Source organism: Podarcis tiliguerta (assembly GCF_965153285.1).
Source record: "Podarcis tiliguerta genome assembly, chromosome: 6".
Classification (NCBI taxonomy): Eukaryota; Metazoa; Chordata; class Lepidosauria; order Squamata; family Lacertidae; genus Podarcis; species Podarcis tiliguerta.
In genome coordinates this window covers 71932519-71949529 of record NC_139539.1, presented here as the reverse complement: position 1 = coordinate 71949529, position 17011 = coordinate 71932519, and the positions used below count along the sequence as shown (strand labels likewise).

The 17011-nt window shown below is 44.9% G+C and overlaps 1 protein-coding gene across 1 annotated transcript in view; it reads left to right on the top strand.

Moving 5' to 3' along the window:
- Window positions 1-16411, top strand: part of SNX7 (sorting nexin 7) — a 50510-nt gene extending 34099 nt beyond the window's left edge. Inside the window, exons 8-9 of the mRNA XM_083444969.1 lie at window positions 2687-2839; window positions 15655-16411. Of these exons, the coding sequence (XP_083301095.1) occupies window positions 2687-2839; window positions 15655-15729 (228 nt within the window). The 3' untranslated portion in view covers window positions 15730-16411. The remainder of the gene's footprint in view (window positions 1-2686; window positions 2840-15654) is intronic.
- Window positions 16412-17011: the final 600 nt, after the last annotated feature.

Sequence of the window (17011 nt, the reverse complement as noted above, 5' to 3'; positions counted from 1 at the left end):
TGTTGTGTATACTAGTGTTTCCCAAACTTGGGTTTCCAGTTGTTGTTTTTGACTACAACTCCCATCATCCTTAACTACCAGGACCCGTGGTCAGGGATGATGGGAACTGTAGTTCAAAAACAGCTGGAGACCCAAGTTTGGGAAACATTGGTGCATACCAAAGATGGGCAACCTGTGGCCCTCCAGATGTGGAACTCCCAAGTCCCATCAACCTAAGAGGCAGGTACAAAACCCTGGACTTGTAAAAGGGTAAAAGGGTATTGGGAAATAATCCATAATGAATTGTAAAAAAATGTTTAAAAGTCCTCCCCCGCAAAAAAAAAAAAAACCCAGAGTCCTTTTTGTTGGGGATAATTAAGACTGAAATTCCCAGGTGTCAAAAAAGATTATTTATGTATGCTACTACTGCGGCCCATGTTTTGTTAACCCCAAAATGGAAAACGAGTGAGGTCCCAACTAAAGAAGAATGGCAACTTAAGCTGACAGAATATGCACAGTTTGCAGACTTAACATATAGAATAAGAGAACAAGAAGAACATAACATTTAGAGAAGATTGGCAAACATTTATTGAATATATGGGGGGGAAATATGTATACCTGAAAACATTGGCAGCATTAAGATAAATACAACAATGTAAATAAGTTTTGATGAATCAGTAATGGAATACTGAATGGTTTAGTTTTTGTAAAGTATGCAGGGATTTATGATATGCAAAATGAACCATGGAAAGAGAAGAGAGGAAGTCATTGATATTTTTAAGGGTGTTTAAATGAATATTTTAAATTGTAAAACAGAAAATTTAATAAAAATTATAGATATATATTATAAATAGATAGATGATAGATACAACCTGACACTGTAATAAAGCAATTGGGTAGAATAGGAATGGGAACTGGGCTTTCATACTTTGAACAGCTGTGGAGAAGACAGCATTTTGGCAGGTGCACTTCATCTCAGCGGCTTTATGACACAAGTGTCGCCTGCCCAAAAAATGCCTCTTACACATCCCTGCTAAAGGTACCTGGTCAACTTACATGGCAGTAAACAAGAATCGACCAGGAAGTAACTGCAGCTTGTCTGCAGCGGGTGCAGCAAGGTGGTTACTATGGCAACCACCAGGAAGTCAGCACAGCAAAAATGTAATGATTGTTACTTCCAATGACCACTATAAGCTCTCAAGGATATATATCCCTGTCATGGAAACCTGAGGCCAACATGAGTCGTCAGCTTTTTTTTCTACAACAGCCAGAAATCTTAGGGATGCACAAGAAGAAGAAGAAGAAGAGGAGGAGGAGGAGTTTGGATTTGATATCCCGCCTTTCACTCCCTTTAAGGAGTCTCAAAGCGGCTAACATTCTCCTTTCCCTTCCTCCCCCACAACAAACACTCTGTGAGGTGAGTGGGGCTGAGAGACTTCAAGGAAGTGTGACTGGCCCAAGGTCACCCAGCAGCTGCATGTGGAGGAGCGGGGAAGCAAACCCAGTTCACCAGATTACAAGTCCACCACTCTTAACCACTACACCACGCTGGCTCTCAAGTTCCATTCCAGAATGGTTTGAAGGTGTCAACATGTATTTAGTTTCCACTCTTGTTGAAGCAGTCGGAGAAAGAAAGAAGTTTGTATGTGTGTGTGTATGTCTGTAGTGAACATTCACCTTTTTTTGAATAAATTTTATTAGAACTTATAAAGAGAGATAGGTATAAAACTTAATACCAGATATCCTTCTTATCCAATGTTAATCTAAATAAATTAAAAACATACAGGAAAGGAGGAGGAAAGAAGAGGGAGGGAAATGAGAGAAAACGATAAGAAGTCTAGTGAACATTCTCCGCTGGGACAGGCAAGCCTCCCCTCAAGATCTTAGGGTAGAAAGTTTATGTTTGGGGCAAGGATTTGGGGAGCATTCTTTAATTTGCAATGAGACAGGGGTCCTCTTCATTTATTTCTTTTTTTAAAAAAGAACATTTTAATGTCGAAACTCGCTCAGCTGCGGCACACTTTGAAAATGGCCATGTGACTGCACCCTGCTCAGAGAACGTGACCCTTTTCTCTTTTCCAGTTAGTGCCACAGCCTGGAAGAGAAAGGGGAAAGTTGAGGGGCACATTAAGGGAAGAATGATGGCTACTGAAGGTTTGAATTACACTCCAGGGGGGAAAAAAATAATTACCAGTAAAGCAGAGGCACCAAAGACTCTTTATTTTTTTCCTTGTGCTTTTGGTACTTAGCATGAAAAGTGGCACTTCCTCTTTTAGTGGGACAGGATATTTGGTCCTGCCTTTTTGTTTAGCTGTGTTTTTATCTCTCTTTCCTCCTGCACTGCTGTGTTCTTAGGTTTTTATTATTTTTGGGTATAAGTTGCTTTGTGTTACCTGGAACAAAGCTAACTCATTATACCACAGCTACGAGTGACATGAAATTCATTCATGAATGCAATAGGCAAGCAGTTCTTCAGGGAAACTTGTCAGCCACCACTGACCTTCCAAAGAACCCGAGTTTGCTGGAAAATAGGTTGGGTTTTTAGAAATTGCAGCCAAGAGAAAAGGTCTCTTGCCTGCATCTGCATTCTAGAAACGCAACAAAGATCTTGCTTTGATGCTAACAAAGTTTCCATTACCGAGTTCTTGATTGGGATTTCACCCTCTGTTACTTAGTCTGATTTTGTTTGTTTGTTTGCTTGGTCTAGCTATCAGAAGAGATTGGAAAACTTGAAGATAAAGTAGAGTGTGCCAATAATGCTCTGAAAGCTGACTGGGATAGATGGAAAGAAAGTATGCGTCTTGATATGAAACTGGCTTTTGGCGATGTTGCAGAAAATAATATCCATTATTATGAACAGGTAAGACACACTTTTAGGAAAGCATTGTGGGGTTGTTTGCTTTCTCTGTACAGTTCGCTAAGAAAAGAAACAATTTGCAGTGCATCTTTATATTCCAACATAGGCCTTTCAGTTAGCTGCTGTGAGCTTGAACTGCTTCTGAGTTGACAGTCAACAGAGGGCAGTCTTGTTTTACAAAGTGTAAGGACGGAAGCATGTATTTATCTTGCTTCAAGAGAGCTGCAAGCGTTTAAGACAGGAAAACTTTGCCTTCCGGGGCTGTGTAGAAGAAGACGGCAAGATTTGAATAGTAGATCCATCACTGAGCGCTTTAGTTGATTAATCAGTAGGCCAAATTTAAATTGGTGTGGCTGAGATGGAAATTAGTGTCAGCTTCAAGGTAGAGCTGCCATCTCTTTTACTGGACCTGTTCCTTTTCCTTAAACAGCAACCCAGCATGAAGTGATCAAGCAAATTAAGCTATAAAAATAATAATAATACATTTTATTTATACCCCGCCCTCCCCAGCCAAGGCCAGGCTCAGGGCGGCTAACAACCAATAATAAAAACAAGTTGAATAAATACAACTTAAAAACAAGATTAAAATGCAACATTAAAACATTAAAATGCAGCCTCATCACAGGAGGACAAAGGAAAAAAGAAAAAGGGGGAGGGAATCAAATTGACTCCAAGCCAAAGGCCAGGTGGAACAACTCTGTCTTACAGGCCCTGCGGAAAGAAATCAGATCCTGCAGGGTCCTGGTCTCATGAGGCAGAGCGTTCCACCAGTCCAGAGCCAGTGTTGAAAAAGCCCTGGCTCTGGCTGAGGCTAATCTAACTTCCTTAGGGCCCGGGACCTCTAGGGTGTTGCTTTTTATGGACCTTGAGGAGCTCCGTGGGGCATACCGGGAGAGGCGGTCCCGTAGGTACAAGGGTCCTATCTCTTATCTCCATACAATTAAAAGAAAGTTTTGCCTGTTAAACCTCTGAATGTCAAGCTGTTGTTAAAGACACTGGGGTAGGGCAAGAGGGGGGAGACTAACAGAGGGTCACACTTGTTTTATTTTCTTAAAGCCATTGGCTGCATTCACACATCACACTAAACTATGGTTCTGCGTGACATATATAAGCAGGGACAAGTTGCAGGAAGCCTTGAACCCGCATGCTCCTCATCTCCCCTCTCTTCTTCCCAATCAGCCAAGCGGAGGAGTGTGAAAACCTTTGCTTCCACTTTTAGTTGACTAAAGTTTGCCATGCCATTTGCTCCTGGAATTATGGTTCACCTTAGGGGACGCGGGTGGCACTGTGGGTTAAAGCCTCAGCGCCTAGGACTTGCCGATCGAAAGGTCGGCAGTTCGAATCCCCGTGGCGGGGTGCGCTCCTGTCGTTCGGTCCCAGCGCCTGCCAACCTAGCAGTTCGAAAGCACCCCCGGGTGCAAGTAGATAAATAGGGACCGCTTACTAGCGGGAAGGTAAAAGGCGTTCCGTGTGCTGCGCTGGCTCGCCAGATGCAGCTTGTCACGCTGGCCACGTGACCCGGAAGTGTCTTCGGACAGCGCTGGCTCCCGGCCTCTAAGTGAGATGGGCGCACAACCCTAGAGTCTGGCAAGACTGGCCCGAACGGGCAGGGGTACCTTTTTTTTTAGGTATGAATTAGTTTTAACAAGCCAGCTTCAGTTTGGAGTAGGCTTTTTTGAAACTGACCAGATGTTTCCATTAGCCACAATTTGTCATGTCAGACAACACAGCAAACTAGATTAACCAAAAGTGAAATTAAAAGCTTCTGAGATCCTCCAACCACCAATACACGAGGAGAGAGGAGCATGCAAGCTCAAGGCTTGTTGCAGCTTGTCTCTGCTCCTGCAGGTCACAGTAAACCGTGGTTTAGTGTGATGGTCAGATGTGATCACTGCAATAAGAAGTATATCATAAAAGATATCTATCTATGAATGTCTTACATGGATGTCTAATGTTTGCTGCAAAATGCTAAGGACCTGATCCACAGCAAACCTTAATGTGGCACTCCCATGCCATCTAAGAGCTTTTTGCAGAAATAAGTAAGTTTAACTAGTTTTCTTTGTAAATAAAACCAATTGAATGGAGCTTTTGAACAAATGAAATTGCCATACAAGGCACAGCTCTGTTTTTCTCCCCCTTAACAACCTTGAAAAGGAGCCATGCTATATTTTCTGACTGAGAGCACCATATTAATTAGTTCCTTTAAAAAGATGGAGTCTCTATACCTTGTTGTATTCTAATATGGGTTTTCCCTAACATGAATGGCTTTCATCTGACCTCTCAGTGCTGAATTTACAAATGCTTTCAACATAATGCAATTAGAGAGAGCTCTGGATTATCAGATCTGTTTAAATTTGTCTAAGAGAGGCACGGGGCATTGACAATCTGCTCCTATAAATCAAGATCAAAACACTTCCTCGTATCTGAAGCTTTGCTGCTTCTTGCCGTTTCCTTAGCTTCCTCCTATCCACTCATGACTTTTGGATTTTCCTATCAGAGATGCATGCCCCAAAGCTAGTCATACAAATGTTGTGCTCTAAAATTATTAGACTGTTCACAGACTGGTCTTGAGGCAGTTTGGGGTATATCGTAGGAGGAAAGAAAGGATCTGCAACCCAAACATAAGCATTTGCTTCTGAGTATCTCTGTGAATTCTTACAATGGCCTCCTTACAATGCCCACCATTGCACCAACTCTCCAGTATTATTATGATGCAGTGCCAGTGCACAGCTCTCAAGACATTTGAAGGTGGCTAACCTGTGGTTCTCCAGATGTTGTTATATGGCAGCTCCCATCGCCGCCAACCATTGGCCATGCTGGCTGGGGCTAATGGGAGCTGGAGTCCCAACAACATCTGCTCTAACCCATCCCCAGCATTTATATGCTGGTGCAACTGCTCAGAACTGGGCTGTCAGACTGATAACTTGTGAAGGAGCTAAGGCATATTAATCCCTTCCTCAGCTGATCTGCATCTGTGTGTATGTGCATATATATATGGTATGCATGAGAGGCATCGACTCTGGGCCACACCCACTGCTCGGGCCAAAAAGAGGTTCACCAGTCTTGCCTTAAAAAGGTTTGTCACATTAGACATGCCAGGAAAGCTTGTCAGACTTCAGGGCCTCAGGGAACTATCTTCAAACAGAGGAGAGAATGCTACATGCCTTGACATTTTTTTTGGCTTAGATCAAAATCCAAGCTGGGATGGAATTTCTGGCTTCCCCACCACTACCTGCTTTCAGCGGGTCACCTATACTCCCACAGAATCTCGTCAGGGTGACAAAAAAGGAGAGGCGAATGCTCTCTTTTGCTTTTCTTCCAGGTTACCAGTGATGCTAAGGGACGCAGGTGGCGCTGTGGGTAAAACCTCAGTGCCTAGGACTTGCTGATCGTAAGGTCGGTGGTTCGAATCCCCGTGGCGGGGTGAGCTCCCATTGCTCGGTCCCAGCTCCTGCCAACCTAGCAGTTCGAAAGCACCCCTAAGTGCAAGTAGATAAATAGGGACCGCTTTATAGCGGGAAGGTAAACGGTGTTTCCGTGTGCGGCACTGGTGCTGGCTCACCAGATGCAGCTTCGTCACGCTGGCCACATGACGCGGAAGTGTCTTCGGACAGTGCCGGCTCCCGGCCTCTTGAGCGAGATGAGCGCGCAACCCTAGAGTCGGTCACGACTGGCCCTGTCGGGCAGGGGTACCTTTACCTTTACCTTACCAGTGATGCTAGGGGAAGGGAAGATGAAAAGCGTGTGCCCGGGCAGCGGCGGGGTGCTGGCAAGGGGATAGAGCGACGCTTTTCCAAGATAGTTTAGGAACGGCTGGGGGAATTTATTTGTGATTTCACCATTTATTTCCAGGAAACTTTGGAGGGCTCCTGCACCTATCTGAGGAGAGCCTCAGCAGGCTTGCCCATCTCTGCGTCTCACAGACGTGCTGTCTCCGTAACCCTCCATCAACCTTCTCATGTATACCATAATTTATTGTGCCCTTTGTGTAGATGGGGAGCTGAGCCTTGCCTACAGAAACCTAGTGACCTCTTAGGTAGACTGAGATTTGAACCAGTGATTTCTTGACTCAGGGTTCATTCTCCTAGCCACTATGTTGCACTTCCATGTACCTGCTGGTATCAAATGAATGCAAAAATCATGGCATGTATTCTGGGTGATGACACTGCCCCCCCCCCCTTTATTACATTTTCATTTAATATCCTGCCCTTCCTTTCAAAAGAGTCTAGGGTAGTAAACACACCAGTGAAAAAACAAATGCTATTTAAAGCATTTAAATGCAATTAAAAGTATCCAAAGAACATTTAAGAGCAATAAGCACAGTAAAACATTAAACAGATTTTTTTAAAAAGGGTGTCTTTGGCATAGACCCCCTGAGATGTTCAAAGAGGTTGCAATGGCCCCTTTGCTTTGTGTTTAGTTCCTTTTATTGCATTGGATTCCATCGTATCACGCAAGTATTTCTAAAACGTTGTTTCCCCTTTGTTAAGTCTGGGGTAAAGATGTGACCTCAGAGTTGTTCCACATGCTTTCTTAGGTACGTTTGCCTGAAGATTTTTGCTGTCAGTCTGTCAAGCCCCATTTAGCTAGTATGGAAGAATACGTCTTATCCTCCTTAAGCCAGATTAATGCTGTCACTGTATGAAGTACTTCAACAACAGAGCGTACCTGCAAACTGATCTGCACAGAGCGAAATGACTTACAATGAGTTGCAGGGCTTCGTTGACACTGTAGCAATCCTGGCATCGCCAGCCAGAGCTGGAAATGTCCCCTGTCTGAAATACTGGAGAGTGTGGACAATACCAAGTTGGAAGGACCAATGATTTGATAGAGGTCCGCCTCCTATGCATAACTATTGATACCTAAGCTTTCTTTTTGGCCTGTAGTGGAATTCTATTCTGGGTGCCTAAAGGTGGTCTAGCAATGCAGAATGCTATCAACATTTTGTTGGACTGTGTGACGAATGCCCCACTGGTTTCAATTAGCACTATCAAGCAATAAGATTTTTTTTAATGATTAGCAGTACAACCCCAGGGACGCGGGTGGCACTATGGGTTAAACCACAGAGCCTAGGACTTGCCGATCAGAAGGAGATTCGGCAGTTTGAATCTCCACGACAGGGTGAGCTTCCTTTGCTTGGTCCCAGCTCCTGCCAACCTAGCAGTTCAAAAGCACATCAAAGTGCAAGTAGATAAATAGGTACCACTCCGGCGGGAAGGTAAACGGCATTTCTGTGCGCTGCTCTGGTTCACCAGAAGCGGCTTAGTCATGCTGGCCACATGACCCGGAAGCTGTACGCCGCCTCCCTCGGCCAATAAAGCGAGATGAGCGCCGCAACCCCAGAGTCGGTCACGATGGACCTAATGGTCAGGGGTCCCTTTATCTTTACTAGCAGTACAACCCAGGCTTCCCCTCCCCCCACCGGAAATCACTGAAACTCAGTTCTGACACCTCTCAGGTGGACACCATTGCATCCCAATGATCAGGGATGATAGGAACTGTAGTCCTAAAACAGCTGGGGACACAAGTTTGGGGAAACAGTGTCCTGGCCCTTCTCACGTTGCCGACAATCCTGTTTATGTCTGAGTAAGGAGCATGATTCTCCACTTAGACCATTAGCATTGTGGACATTTCCCTATGCAAAGATTGAAAACATGCAGACTGACTTTATATATATTTGCAGAAGAAGCCAGCTGCTGATCAGTATCAGTTGCACCTATCCATAGCCAATCGAGAATTTGCCCCTCTGGCTCAGTGAAAAAGGCAGCTAGGCCACAGACTGGTTTGTGACACAGCAGCAACCTATATGTACCAATGAATGAACCATCGCAGGCAGAACTTCAGTATCCTCGCGGAGCACAATGCCTTTCATTGTAATCAGTCAGATATTCAGCTGCCAGTTGCCAAGTGTGGAGCAATCATACAATGAGAAATCAAATGCTGTGCGTACATCCCTCAGAGGCTATGTAGCAGGTGTCTTTTAAATGTGTGTGCGTGACACACACACAAATCCCACACCGTGGTGGGTATTATAAAAAAAACAACATGGATGCACAAGTGCAGACTGCTTGACAATCAAAAGAACAGCACGCTGTTCACAAACCAGCAGGTAACCACCACTATTGTGTTTGTACTGTCACATATCAGCAGGGCTTCCCCTGCGACAAGAACAGATGAGTTTTCTGCTGTTCTCCATAGTGCTCCATATCTATAATGTTTAATTCATCATTTTGGGGGGAGATAGCTTCATTAGCCATTGCAGCATCTTGCTGGAAGGGGTGTACGTCCAGAAAAAAGTGTCAAGCAGTTTTAAGTCGAGATGAAATCAGTAGCACTCAAAAGCAAGGCTTACCTGTGTATACTGCTCATTTCATGGAGAGATGATAGCCTGGGATGAATGTTGTAGAATGAGGCGTTTGCACAGGAGAGAGTACACAGCCCTGGGGGTTGTTGGCATTTGTCTGTCTCAAAAAAACAACAGAGGGAGCCTCCGGGGGTGAAGTCAAACTGCTGCGTTAGCGGCACTGAAGTGACCTCCCTAGGGTGTGAGCCCAGAAGTGTGTATGGAGGTCCCAGGCTGCCCAGATGACAAGACTCCCTCTTAGCCTCGCTGATGTGGTCCAAAGGAAATGAGAGCAATATGTTTGGTACCGGCTTGGCTGCAAGAGTTGCCAAAGGAGGCATACAAGGAGCCATTTAACCATTTTAAGAGCTTCACTCCGGATTTGTGTAGAGTTTACTCCTTAGCCCCTTCTTCTCCCACAAGGCAGTGGAAGTTTGGGACCAGAGTTTTCCTTCTCCTAGATGAGCTCCCTTCCCATGTTGATGAGCCCCACCTGCCCCTCACTGCCCTCTACAGCACATGCAGGAACTGCCTTCTTGACCACTGGGCCCACTATTGGTCTCGCCCACTCAACCTGCCTGTCTTCACATGGAGGGGAAGTCCCTAACTCACTGAGGGTTTGAGACCCCATTGGCTTCCCTCACCCAGCCGGTGTATGGGGTGTTAAACTTCTGGTGGTGGACACTCCATGCTGCTTCTGAGATAGTTTGTCCATCTTTACTGTCGACCCTAAGGGACGCGGGTGGTGCTGTGGGTAAAAGCCTCAGTGCCTAGGGCTTGCCGATCGAAAGGTCGGCGGTTCGAATCCCCGTGGTGGGGTGCACTCCCGTCCTTCTGTCCCAGCGCCTGCCAACCTAGCAGTTCGAAAGCACTCTCGGGTGCAAGTAGATAAATAGGGACTGCTTACTAGCGGGAAGGTAAACGGTTTTTCCGTGTGTGGCTCTGGCTCGCCAGAGCAGCGATGTCATGCTGGCCACGTGACCCGGAAGTGTCTCCGGACAGCGCTGGCCCCCGGCCTCTTGAGTGAGATGGGCACACAACCCTAGAGTCTGTCAAGACTGGCCCGTACGGGCAGGGGTACCTTTACCTTTACCTTACTGTCGACCCTGCACTCAGCTCTCACCTGTGCTCCTAGACACACCCCACGAACGGAACAGCCTTAGGGGTGGGCTAGCAATAACTTTAGAAGTAATACCTAATGATGGATTTCTGCTTCTGGTTCCTTCTGGTTCCTTCTGATTTTTAAACAGTGCCCCCTACTGAAGCTGTTTTAGAGTGACCTACACAGAGTTATCCCACTCTTCACAGCAACCCTGGGAGGAATGTTAGGCTGAATGAAAGTGACTGGTCCCTGTTGAGTCTTCACAGCTGAGCAGAGATTCTCATCAAGCTCTCATTGCAAGGTTCTAAACTGCCAGCACCACACAAAATAGCTCAGGGCAGGGTGGGGGGCAGGGAAAGCATGACTTCAAGAAGAAAATATGTGGGGGCAGTTTCGTGGTGGTGGCCACTATATGTAATCATGTGAGTAAAGGGGAATCCTTGCATACATGGGTGTTCTGTTCCGGGTCACCATGTGCAACAGTGGGACACATGCAAGTCAGTTCCAGCCTGCTCCACTCCTGCCCTGTCTCCTTTCAGCACCAAAACCAGCACGCACACATCAGCAGTCCACATCAGCAGATCACATGTGAGTGGGGAGGCCCCGTATATGCAGGAGGTAGTAGCCACATCCATTTTTCCTTGGCTATAAGGTAAAGTAAAGGTAAAGGACCCCTGGATCGTTAAGTCCAGTCAAAGGTGACTATGGGGTTGCAACACTCATCTCGCTTTCAGCCAACGTTTGTCCACAGACAGCTTTCCGGGTCATGTGGCCAGCATGAATAAACGGCATCTAGTGCAACAGGACACCGTGACGGAAACCAGAGTGCACGGAAACGCCATTTAGCTTCCCGCCGCAGCAGTACCTATTTATCTACTTGCACTGGTGTGCTTTCAAACTCCTTGGTTGATAGAAGCTGGGACAGGGCAGCGGGAGCTCACTCCATCACAGGGATTTGAACCACCGACCTTCCAATCGGCAAGCCCAAGAGGCTCAGTGGTTTAGACCACAGCGCCACCCGCTTCCCTTGGCTATATCCACCGCTGGCATGTAGGCCCTAAAGGGTTAGACAAGAAGGATTGCATCCCTTGGGCGGAGTAAAGTTCTACACCCTTCCCTTAGAGTTAAGACAATATATAATGGGCATATAATACTTACCGTATTTTTCACTCTATAACACGCATCAGACCATAACACGCACGTAGTTTTTAGAGGAGGAAAACAAGAAAAAAACATTCTAAATGAAACAGTGGATGTATGATTTTTGTGGTTCATGCTGTGGCCACAGACATGTGATCTGACGGTGAGTTTCGGGTAGCCCAATGCAAAAATCCTGAGGATCCATGTGGATCCATGCTAAAGTCGCCTTAAAGTCGCAGGGGCGCTGGAAGTCGCAGGGGCGCTGGGGGAGTGAACGGGAAGCAAGAGAAGGAGAACGATCCCTCACAGACACACAGAGTATCAATCCTAAAGTTGCAGGGGCGCTGGGAGAGCGCAGGGGCGCTGGGAGAGTGAAGGGGAAGCAGGAGGAGGAGAACGATAGCTCAAGCACACACACACACACAGCCCCTACAGTGGCTAATCCAAAATCAGACAGCAAAAAACTGCAGGCAGGGACAGAGAGCACAGGGTTGTTTTAAAGCAGCCAACCCCGCTCTGCTTCTCTCCCTCCTCCCCAGTTCGGCTCGCTGACAGGAGCCGCTTACACCCACTTTGCTGTTTCAAAGAGAGCCACGGACTGCTCACAACTGCAGCAGATTCCCCTGCCATCCGTAGGCATTCGCTCCATAACACGCACAGACATTTCCCCTTACTTTCTAGGAGGAAAAAACTGTGTGTTATGGAGCGAAAATTACGGTAACTGTTCAAGGGTCACAGTTTAAGGAATACTCAGAGTCAGACATTGTCTCCTTGTTTATTATATCTGCTAAATCAGGATTGTGGGACTGCCACCTCTCAATGACCACAGGACGGAAGCTCTGGGCAGAAACTTCCATGCCAGGGAGACAAGTGATCAGGAGGTACTATCCAATATCTCCAGCAATATACACTAGATAGATAGATAGATAGATAGATAGACAGATAGATAGATAGATAGATGATAGATAGATAAGGTAAAGGGACCCCTGACCCTTTGTGGCCGACTCTGGAGTTGCGGCGCTCATCTCGCTTTATTGGCTGAGGGAAGCATGACTAAGCCACTTCTGGCGAACCAGAGCAGTGCACGGAAACGCCGCTTACCTTCCTGCCAGAGCAGTACCTATTTATCTACTTGCATTTTGATGTGCTTTCGAACTGCTAGGTTGGCAGGAGCAGGGACTGAGCAACGGGAGCTCACCCCATTGTGGGGATTTGAACCGCCGACCTTCTGATCGGCAAGTCCTAGGCTCTGTGGTTTAACCCACAGTGCCACCCGTGTCCCTAGATAGATAGATAGATAGATAGATAGATAGATAGATGATAGGTAGGTAGGTATCCAGCAATATATGAAACCATTGCAGTAATCAGGTGCACCATTGTAAGATCAAGCAATACCAAGGATGAACACCATGTAGACATCAGCTTAAGTATGAAGCAGAATTGGTTCGAAGAAGCACATTAAAACGGCTCTCGTTTATAACTGACAAAGCAAGACATTTTAAAATTAAAATCACAGTAAGTGACTCGCCTTTGAAGCAACAGTGTAGCGTTGCCTTTCAACACAAAGATTTAGAGCCTCTTTTACTTACATAAGTTATTCAATTTTTAAAGCTTATCCACATTTATGTAACCAAATGTGTGTTCCAAAATTCAGATCCTTCTGTGGCTTATTTTGTTGTCGGAGATCAGAGCTCTGCTCCAGCTGACAAGATATATAATTAAGCATACGAATACAAAAGTAGGTCTCTGTGCCTCAGGCTCTCCAGGCCTTTTCTTCTGCAAAAACATCAGCTGCAAAAGTGACATTACTTTTGAGGCATTCATTTGAGCTACTCTGAAATTATTCCATTCCGCTCCCTTAGCACGGAGCAAGGAGGTGGTTGATTCCAGATAAAGGACCTTTAGCACAAACTCACCAAAGGAGTGTAAAATGTTAAGACGGAGTTTAATTTTAACGTGTGGGATTGGATTTGTAATTTACGGATCTAATTACTCATAAAACTGTTCTGGGTCACAGGGAAAGGATAACAACCAAAAAACGAAATGAAAGAAGCTTGCCTGGAATGACCTATTGCATGGGAATATCATTGCAATTTACAACATATAAACCAGAACATCAGCTATAGGGGGAAACCCAGAAAATGTTTTAATTTTGCATGCAGCTGTGCCTAAAGATCATTAGCAACTGCAATAATTACACCATAATCCTGTCTGGTGCATCAGCAAGTTCTATGAAGTATTTACAAATGTGAAGTAATTTCTGATCCAGTGCAATGCATTTTCGCTCCATTCTGTTGACTGGAGAGCAGTAAAGTGTTCCCTTAGCCAGTGTTACATGACAACATTGCAGCCCTTTCCACAGTTGTGGCTACTGTAAAATTGATCCACAGTCTGCCTTTACAGTCAGAAGGACTGGAGGCTGTGATCCAACTGGGACCTCCACTATATGCATGGAAGATCACACTGTTGTATATTTCTTAGTTGCTGCCACCTCTGTTTTCTGTATTCAAAATCATTAGCACAGAATCATTGCCCACAGGGGGTGGGCAGACAGGGCAATCTGCTTAGCAATACCTTGAATTCCTGTACGGTGGAACCTCGGTTGTCAAACGTAATCCATTCCGGAAGACCGTTCGACTTCCGAAACGTTTGACAACCAAGGCACAATTGCTGGTTGGCAAATTCCTTTTAAAAAATGGAGAAACGTGCCTCAGAAGCTGTTTGACTTCCGAGGCACGTTTGAAAATCGAAGTATTCACTTCCGGGTTGTCGGCGTTCGGGTTCTGAATTGTTCGGCTTCCAAAGCGTTCAACAACCAAGATTCCACTGTATTCACAACCACCAGGGCTAGGAACCAACTTGGTCTTTAATTTAGAAACCAGTTTCATGAGAAGCTGAACTCTGCACCTTGTACTGTTGGATAAATTTAAAAGGGGTTCCTACACTGGAGGCATACCTCCCATAATCCCAAAAGAAAGCGATGCTGACTTCAAGTGAAAGCAATGCTTCTTATTAGACACGTGATTTCTGCTCACCACTCGAAGGATCACAGCAATCTTAGCCGTTGCAACCCAACATCATTATCTTGAACCAATCAAAATTATTTAGATCTTCAGATCAGCCCTCATCATAATACCATGTGATTACATAGAATCATTTTCAGTGCTATTTTTCTAGAAATAATGTCGCTGCAACTCACCATGAACATCTCCCTTGTTCTCTTACAATGGCAATGGCGCCCATCTGAGAGGTGCCGGAACTGAATTCCAGCTGAAAAAAAGCCCTGATCATTTTTCAGCTTCCTTCTTTATTAAGACTTTGACTAATTTCCCTGCTTACTAAATATCCCCCAGTATCTTCTTTCATCTATCTTCAAAACAATTCAAGATAAATCGCAATTTCCACGCCTAGCCGATTCTCCTTTTCATGCTCACAATTGACTATCAAAGATTCAAACAGGAAAGCCCGCAGTTTAGCACTGAATCAGAACAAACAGCAATAGGATTTCCCATGAGTTGCTGTTTGTTCTGATTTAGCACTAGAGAGCAGATTTTCTGGGTAAGAGCAGAGGGGAAAGGGCAAAACCACTCAGATCTGTGTCTAGAAAGCACGGGACAAGTGCAAAACTGCTTGAACCTGTGCTTTCTAGGCACAAGGCAAGCAGATCTGTGAATGAACCTGTGTGCTTCATGACTAAAGAGCAATGTGTAAAAGCTGTAAATAAATACAGCACCAGAGCTTCCTTTGATCTATGTGGGCATGAAGTCTTGGGGCGGGATTAAGGGTTCTGTGTCCCCTGACACTTTACCTGTAGGCTGTATAGATGAAGGGGTAGGCCCCTGTGCTTTTGAGAGGAAGGCAAGCTGAATTTTTTATATCCTTCGCCTAAAGAGCTGCCATCCACAGAGCCAGTATTCGTTGACCTTTTATTGCAGTGTGATCAAGACTGTAATAATCAGTGCAGACCTTTTCAAGTTAAAAGTACCTAAAATAAGCAGTCAGTTACCAGGAATCGATTTCGTGAACATGGGCAAAGCAGCTACTTGTCAGAATAAGCTGTGGCCCTGCTCATCACTCCTCGTGGTTTTTAAATGGACGTAAATTGTTGCTATCCTTAGGAAAATTAATGGGTCCTAACATTTCGCCCTACTGCTTGTTTTATATTACACGCACATCAAGGCATTTGAACAGGTTTGTGAGACTTCAATTTAATTTCCCCCCTCTTGTTTTAAGTGCCTTGCTACCTGGGAGTCCTTCTTGACATCTCAAACAGACATTCGCTTGGAAGAACCTGAAGATCAACATTGACTTCCGCCAGCATGGACCTGTTCCTTAATCTTCTTTCGAAATATGTCTAGCCAAAGAAGTTCTCTGCCTATGAGATCAAATCCATTTTTCCATAGAACTGTTAAGATTCTGTAACATGTAGAAAACAAACCTATTGAAGTCTCAGGTATTCTGCAGTCCTGGACTATATTTTGAATCATGGTATATATCTATAGAGGAGGTGAGGGTAGTGTTTAGGATGCATTGCTAAACCATGGTTAATGTTATGAGGATGAGATCTTGGAAGACATTGGAAGGTTTTGATCAACCACATTATGCCATAACCCTAAACTAAGGTTTCTTAAAAGCATAGTTTGGTTATTAAACCATGGTTTGAAGTTGGTCTGTTTCAGCTAACCATAGTTAAGATTCACTATGGTTTGTTGGGTTTGGATGATAAGCCGCAGTTAATCAAAAATGGAACAAAAATGCCCAAACTATCCCTCATGGCTGTGCTAGAGGAAGGAGAATGCAAACCTCATAACACTAAATCATGGTTTAGCACTGGATCCAAACTGAGTCAGAGTGAGAGCGAGATCTGCTTTTATTTTTACCAGTTTTGTGCATTTATCTGGTTTTTCTTTTTAAATACCCTGTAATTTGGATATAAAATATTTTAAATATGTAAAAATAGCTCCATTTTAATAAATAAAAATTAAGAGGATTTTCTCTCTCTCTTTATGCTCATTGGTGCAGCCTGTTTAACTGGCTTCGAGTATTTATAAAACTTCAGAACAATCGCTGAATGAAATCTTAGCTTGGTAAGTGTACTGCAGCCAAGCTTTCACTAGATGGAATGCGGATGCCGCTAACGGCAGATTCAACACCAATTAGTCTAACGTGTCTGACACCAGGAATTTTTTATTTTTATTTTTAGATTGTCAGACTACTCTGTGTGTGTGTGTGTGTGTGTTTGCACGCTCACACGCAGAAACAAATGGTGTTATTCTATATTGATCAATATAAACAAGGCTCGTACACTTTCATTATTGCTAGATCAGCCAATTAAAGTGGTGATTAATTGATGGTAAATTGTAATTTGCACAGAAGCTTCTCTCCCGGTGGGTTGGAACCGCAGCACTAGCTTAGCTCAGTTGGTAAAGCATGAGACTCTGTATCTCATAGATTTGAGCCCCATATTGGACAAAGCTTCCTGCCTTTCAGGGGGTTGGACTAGATGACCCTGGTAGCCCCCTCACACCTCTTCCTCCCACCTGCTGCCGGGATGCTAGGCATTGTGGCTCTTGCCCACTAGGCAAGCCGC